Source organism: Passer montanus, unplaced genomic scaffold (genome assembly GCF_014805655.1).
Source record: "Passer montanus isolate IOZ18808 unplaced genomic scaffold, ASM1480565v1 scaffold112, whole genome shotgun sequence".
Classification (NCBI taxonomy): Eukaryota; Metazoa; Chordata; class Aves; order Passeriformes; family Passeridae; genus Passer; species Passer montanus.
The window spans coordinates 922,854-930,528 of NW_024357836.1; the positions used below are offsets into that span (position 1 = coordinate 922,854).

Genomic DNA, 7,675 nt, shown 5'->3' on the forward strand with positions numbered 1-7,675 from the left:
CTGCAGCTAGGGCAGGGCAAAGCTGCAGCAATGCCTTCTGCTACTCATTCCTGTTGAGCCAGCCCCAAAAGAACCTTTTTTCTTTCCTTTGTTTTCACGAATTCAGAGTTTAGCCACATCAGCTTCCTGAGCAGACTTAAACTCACTCTGGTTTTGCACTCCAGGGATGGGCTGGTTTCTTGTCCCTCAGCCCTGGCTGCTGTGCCCCAAGGAACTGTTTGACAGCAGCCTGAAGCCCCAGAACCATGACATGTATGAAACACAAGATCACTCCAAAGCTCCAACTGAAGCCTTAATTCTCATCCAACACATACCTGCATTTAAGTGGACACTACTTACAAATTTAGGAGGTGGCACAGTCAAATTGAGACTGCTCAGGTTTACATCGTGGCCGTTCTGTGCACATGCCACAAGGCGCAACGCAACGTAGAAACCCTACAAACAATTTATTGTCTGTTAGAAACCAGTTTCAATCACAAAAAATAACCCACTTACCATTTTTACTAACACTCTATATGTGCAATTCAGAAAACCCCACATGTACAGCCCATAATGGCAACTACCCCTTTGCTTTTAAGGATGAATCGGGAAAAATTTTACAGTGACAGGAAACAAAGAGGAGAAAACTGGAAGCTGGTTTATATGAAGAACTCTCTCCTAATTAAAATACAACATTTTTTCTTAAAAATTAGTAATGTTTTGAAAGAGTTCATTTGTATCTATAAGTAACTTGCTATTTGGTATTCCAAGCCATTTTTAGTAAAAATGTTAGATTTTTTTCATGCACAAAAGTCTTTAAAATCAAATCATAGTTTTCATTTGTGACTCAATGACTGTGTACCTACACAGTACACATGCCAATTATTTACAAAACAAAGAGATACAGAAAATTAGAACCAAACTTCTCCTGCAGCCTCACTGAGTAATACACTTGGATATGAGCAGTGCTGGGGAAAAAACTCATCCTGTAAACAAAAACTCAACCCTGAAAAAGATAAAGATAACTACTAGTGGTAAAAGGGCTTGATTGAAACAAGGCTCATCTGGGAAAGGTAATGCAGGAAGTCTACATGAACATTTCATTTACCTGTTTATCTAAGTATCCTTTACCCTCTGGGTCAGCCAAATCCCATATCTGAGGAGATACAAAATAAAAGCTGCTGTGAATTTCAAAGAAAACTTAGCTCAACAGTTCCTACTATATGTCTTCTTAAAATGTTCATTCAGCTTTCAAGTAATGACACCCAATGTTACTGAATTGTCGAGTTAACAACAAAAATGTTACACAAAAAACAAGTTTTCTTATTAAATTTTTCCTTTCACTTAAAAGAAGTGTAAAGACAAGTACTGCATTGTCCAATTCCTTCAACTTACTTTTCCAAGGATGATATCAGAGAGACCAGATTTTTTAAGAAACAGAGCAGCTTCACTTGCCCCAACTCTCCCTGTGTATGTTGGATCTACCTGAAGGAGAAAAATTAACATTTAATTGAAACATGGCTGTTGTGAAAGCAGGTCTAAGAAATTCAATGTCTCTTGCCTCTAGGTCAAAAGGAGTTACAGAAACTGCATCACCACTCAGAACTCACACAGTTTTAGCACTGCAGTGGGGAAAAGAAAGAGAAGGAAATCTTGGGCAAGAAGAAACAGCACTTTATTTTTACTTCTTTTTAAGAACATACCTGTTTGTAATATGTTTCATATATTGGATTCCCAGTAGAAAACTGAAACACAAGAAAACAGAATCATCAACAATCAGAATTAATAGGGAAAGAAATGTATAGCACTTTGTGTATCACTTCTATCAAGAACCTAAAATGGTGTGTTCATTTGCTGTGTTACAAACTGGACACTTGAAATCTAAGTGTGGATAACAGTGATCCACCAAGACCACAGACTGCTGTCATCTCTTAGAACTTCTCATTCATCAGAATTCCTACCTCTCCTCACACTGTTCCTTAGTGACACTACACAGGGATAAGGTTTTGAAGAACAGCTTTGAATTATTTGCTGAAGTATTTCAGACCTGAATATGAGAAGGACTGGTAACAAAGGTCAAGCTTTCAACACAATGCTGACCTGACTACCTACTGCACCATGTACATCCTTACAGAATATTTTCAGCAGACAATTATACACACACACACACTGATAGTATCTGTGTTAACACATTTTCAAGACTAGGATGTTAAACTGAAACAGAGTAAACAAAAAACCAAACCAACAAAAAAAAAAAACAAACCAACAAAAACCAACAAGGCAGCTGGAATGCCAAAAGCTGCAGAAGCCCCAAAAGCCATGTTCTCACACACTTCCTAGAGCTGCTACGGGAGATCTAGCCCTGTGCAGCTTACCCTGTTCTCCCCAAAAACCAGTCTGGTCAAAACCAGTCCTTAGACCACTCAGGGCCTTAAAAAGAAAGCAACAACACAACCCAAGAAAGATGTCAATGAGCAAAACACAGAGATGTCACAAAAACTGCTTGGGATAACCACTCTCCACCTCCAGGACAACCTGAAAAGGAGTATTTCACACTAACTCCCATCACTACGTGTCCCCTCCCAAATGTCACCTCCTTCCTTGTCATCCTCATGGATTTCCAGATGTTCTGCTTACTCTGAGAGGAAGGCAGGAACATGATGAAAGAAAAGAGCAATCAAGAACACAAAAATTTTATTTTACACCAAGAGAACCTCTTGTGAGTTTACCATAAACATGCTAAATTTAATTTAAGGAGCTATCCATAATAACTAATTTCTGTGAACCGAGCACAAGCAAACACTGACTCTCTGAAGATTACAGCTCTACTTGAATAGAAAAACCCTGCATTTTCACAACAGTTTCCTAAACATCTTAAATGTACTTCACTTATATCCATCAACAAAATAAGCTGCTGCATTTTCCAACACCAACGCTCTCTGGAAGCTCTTGCTCTCCCTGATGGCAGACAGGATTCAGAAGGATGCTGCAAACATAACTCATAAATCTGACAATTCTTTGTGCTGGCATGTAAACGATCAGCACATCTAAGCACTGAGTTCCTGTCCAAGCAGGAAACACATCATTCAGAGAAAAGGTGGAAGTAGGAAATAGCCTGTTCCACTCTGAATAACACCATGTTTTCAGCCAGCTCTCACCAAACTATGCACCTCTTGTTTATTCAGCAAGCTCAGGGAGTCAACCACCAACTCCAAGCTCCTCTAAGTGATGCAGTGAGTGACCTGGAGCACGCAGAGACTGGATTCCTACCAAGACAGGGAGCAAACTGCTCCAGCAGCAGGACTGAATGATCTCACCCCATCACCAGGCATTCCTGTCACCCCCATTTGGTATTGTCAGCCATGACGTGGAGCTGACTTACCTGGCAGAGGTGGCAGGGAGCCAGTGATGTGCCTCAATGCTACGAAATTTCTTCTACAGCAAATTATTCACCCAAGCACTGCTGAAAAGCACCTCAAGATCAATTCTCTACTTGCAGAATTTTACAAAGATTCAGTCTTTCTGACCGATTTACCTAAATGACTGCATCTCTGTGATGAAGCAGACCAGACAAAATGGGTTCAAGTGACAAAAATAGCACAGCTCTCTATCTACCCGCCACCACATGTGACGGCACCACCATCATTCAAGAGGATTCTGTAATTTGGTGACATCTGCTCATGAAGGACCAACCCAAGACTGTCAGCACTGGCAGGGACAACAATTTTGAAGAGTGCACTGTTGACGACATCGAAGCATAACCTGTTAGAGAGGTTCAGTCTGACTAACAGTTTATCCACCCCGTGGCTCCTATGCCTGCTCTGCACTCCCCAAAACATCACCTCTGACCAACCCCACAGACCCTTCAGAGCCCTGGTGCCTTGCTGTTTAATTTCCAAGCTGACCTCCTGTTCAGAAGGTGAAGCCTTGAGCCTGCACACTGTGTTTGGATGGATATTGCTCCAAGATCCTCCATGCAGCTCTGGCAAAAGGGCACGAGTAAGAACCTGCCACCAGAACAGTTCACTCTCTTTCCTGAAGTCATCTCGGGGTCACAAAGGCCTCTGGATCACATTGATTAATTAAAATAAATTATTATTAGGATAAATGATTCATGAGAAAATATTTTAAGCTGCTTGAATTACCCATACTGTTTGCAGCTCTTAATATGTTGTCTTATTTCACAGCTTTCTGAGTGGACATGCCTCAGCTTTACAACACACGTACCCTCTCCTACTCTGTCTAATTCCATTTCTGGCATTTACTCTAATTAACACACATCTCCTTAGTAATTACAAAACTGAGGCTAATAGAAGAGGAAGTTTATTACTTTAAAGGGAATTCTATTTACAGCTAGATTACTCTTGACAGTTCAATATATGAAAACAAGTTTTAGAACTACAATGCTTCCACTGAATTAGCTGGAAAATACTATATAAAAATAATGTATATGTTTACAGAATGTGGTCTTAGTCCCCCTAAACATAACATTTTCTACCAAAAAGAATACCATTGATGCCAGTCTCTCAAAGATCAATGAGAATTTAAACAATAGAGAAACTGGATTTCTAGAGGAAGTATTTGATAATTATTTGATTTTTACCTTTTTCTATAATGTATTACAGAAGTTTCACAACTACAAACCCTTTCACATCCAGAGTTTATTTGACTTACATATTTTGCACCACATTAATCACTTGAAAAATTTTGATAACAGTTTGTGTGCACATGGATGTTCTCAGGTGTTTCTGAATATGCTCACTTAATCAAACTGATGTTGATCAGGACTTGCTACACAGAATCTAAACAGCAGTACATGTTCTTGGTAAGACACACAGCAAGTTATGTTATCCAAGCATCACATAACTCCACTGAGAGATAAATTTTTAGAGTATCACAACTCAAAGATCATTACTAAAAGGAAACTGACATATTTAATTAATCTGAACTACTAATATGAGTCACTCAGAATGCCTGACTGGCCTAGGCACAGTATAGAAAATAGTTTTGGTTTCAAGACATTGAAGGTAGTGGGGTGGTGTTGCTTTTCTGCTTTAAAGCAAATAAGTAAACTGACTCTCTTCACATGGCTATGGAAAATAATAAACAGTGATCACACTGCTCAGGCTTGAATTATTTGGGTGAGAAATCAAATTAAAAAAAAGCTTGTAACAACAGAAATGAACCCCGGGATCCCAAGCATTCAACCAGAGCTGGAAACAGCCTCTCCCAGGGGTCAGGGCTAAGCGCCCTGCCCTGCAGAAGCTTCTGCTCCTCCTGACAGGCGAACACCTCCTGCTCATCCCCCAGCCCCTTCCCGGTGTCCCCGCTGCCCAGCAGCCCCTGAACGCCGCACACGGTCACGGCAGCCCGCCACAACAGCTCGGCACTTCCAGGCGGCATCACCGCCCCGGCACCAGCAGGAGAACGGGCTGACGGCGGAGCACCAGCCCTCCTGCCTCCCAGCCCCTGGCCCGCGGTAATCCCGGCGGCTCGGCGTGGGGAAGCGCCAGGAGACCCTCAGCCCCTCCCCAGGGACGCAGCGGCTCCAGGGCCTCCATGAGGGGAGGGCCCGGGCCCGGGGCACAGCGGGGGCCGCTCGCCGCCCTTGCCCCGCCCGGCTCCCGCTCCCCGCCGCGCCCCGACCCTTAATTCCCCGCGGGCCGAGCCCTTCCCGGCACGGGGCCTGTACGCAGCGCCAAATCCAGCCCGGCTGCACCGGGCTACGATGCGGCCCCGCTGCCGCGCTCGCCGCGCCCGGTGCGGAGGGCCGCGCGTCCCCAGCAGCGCCGGTACCTGCTGGCTGAGGGGGATGAGCGCCGCCATCTTCCTCCCGCTGGGTCGGGCCGCGGCCGGGGCGGAGCGAGGGGCGGGCGGCGGCCGGGCCGGGCCGGGGAGGCGGCGGCTGAGGCGGTGCTCGAGAGCCGGCGGCCGTGTGGGGGCCCGGCCGGCGCTGCTCGAGAGCCAGCGGCCGTGTGGGGGCCCGGCCGGCGCTGAGGCGGCTGAGGCGGTGCTCGAGAGCCGCCGGCCACGGCGGTGTGGGGGCCCGGCCGGGGCTGCTCGCCTGAGGCGGTGCTCGAGAGCCAGCGGCCGGGTGGGGGCCCGGCCGGCGCTGAGGCGGCTGAGGCGGTGCTCGAGAGCCTCCGGCCACGGCTGTGAGGGGGCCCGGCCGGAGCTGCTCGGTGGCTGAGGCGGTGCTCGAGAGCCCCAGCAGCGGTGGTGTGGGGGTCCGGCCGGAGCTGCTCGCCTCAGGAGGTGCTCGAGAGCCGCCGGCCACGGCTGTGAGGCGGCCCGGCCGGCGCTGCTCGGCGGCTGTTGCCGCTGCGCGGAGTCAGCCGCTCATTTAGAACGGAAGGGACTTCCGAGGTCATCGAAGCCTTGAGAGATGACCGCCGTGTCAAGCAGATCGCAGCACGTCCTGTCGCTCCTTGAACACCGCCAGTGTCGGGGCTTCGCCACCAGCTCACAGCCACATCCCACAGGAGGAGCGAGGTTTGGGTGAAGGCAGAGGGCCGCCATCCCAGAGCTCACGGCACAGCACCGTGCCCACACGGCTCTGGAATATCTCCAGCTAGGATTGCGGTCTGCTCCAGCGCTCGGTCGCTGCGCAGTAAAGAAGTTTTTCTCATATTCAGGTGGTTTGTGCCTGCTGCTGCTTGTGCCATTGCTGGGCCCCCAGGTCCATGCTCTGACCCTTCCCTGCAGACACTGACAGGCAGGATTCCTCTCTGTAATATATATTGTAAATATCATTCCCCATTGCTCTGTCCCTTCCTGAATCATCTTTGCTTTCTAATTTTTTTTCTTAAACTATTGCTCAAAGTACTTTTCCTCCATTGTCCTTTCTCTCTCCTGCTATTCCTCAACCTACTTCATTTCCCTTTCAGGGCCATGGGATTCTAATTTCATTTGTATGAAATGTATGAAACCAATAGTTTCTCAATCAGATTAGACAAAGAATCTTTAAAATGTGGACATAAAGAATGAAAACACCCATGGGAATTTCATGTTCATTTCTCCCCATGTTCTACATCCAAAATATTTTGCATAAACCTCAGCATCTGTTCTTCAGAAACTGTAAAAAAATTGTGCCTTCCTCCGTCACTTTGGAAGGAAAACAGAAAAAAACCCAGGAAGTCTGTTCTCTTAAGAGAACAGATCGGGTTACCCATCCAATTTGGTTTCCATCTCCCCTAGGATGAACTACGTGTTTGGAATACAGTCAGGCAAAGAAAGTGGCTCAAGGTGTTCCCCTAGCTAGGAGAAGGAAATTATTTATAATTATACTACAGCATCATACCAGGCTGCATTATTATTATTCTTCATCCCGAAATTCAGGTCCTCAGCACTAGTTCCACCATGGGTTCAGGTTCATCCCAATCCTTTACAAGGCACAGGGAAATTAAGAAAGGAAAATTAAGAAAGCAAAACCAGAGCACAGTTCAACCATATTAAAAATAAATTAAATAATCCACTAACACAGAGTAAGGAGAGCAATTTACCTCAGGTCTGATTTAGATCATCAGTTTGGTCATTTAGATAATAAATTCAGATTCAATCATCCCAGTCCGTGGGCTTCTCTGATCATTCATTTTCCTCAGTGGTAAACAATCTAAATAATCTTGTGGGTTGCCAGATGCATTTTGTTATCAAGTTGTATTTCATAACTCTGATCTGGAATTTTAATCAAAATATA

The 7,675-nt window shown here is 45.7% G+C and overlaps 1 protein-coding gene across 3 annotated transcripts in view; it reads right to left on the reverse strand.

The window, feature by feature from the left end:
• EPS15L1 (epidermal growth factor receptor pathway substrate 15 like 1) overlaps positions 1-6,979 on the reverse strand; it is a 47,474-nt gene extending 40,495 nt beyond the window's left edge. For all 3 annotated transcript variants that reach the window (XM_039733585.1, XM_039733577.1, XM_039733594.1), the window contains exons 1-5: positions 5,776-6,979; positions 1,683-1,724; positions 1,375-1,464; positions 1,088-1,135; positions 340-435 (exon numbers count right to left, since the gene is read on the reverse strand). In XM_039733585.1, the coding sequence (XP_039589519.1) occupies positions 340-435; positions 1,088-1,135; positions 1,375-1,464; positions 1,683-1,724; positions 5,776-5,805 (306 nt within the window). In that variant the 5' untranslated portion in view covers positions 5,806-6,979. The remainder of the gene's footprint in view (positions 1-339; positions 436-1,087; positions 1,136-1,374; positions 1,465-1,682; positions 1,725-5,775) is intronic.
• Positions 6,980-7,675: the final 696 nt, after the last annotated feature.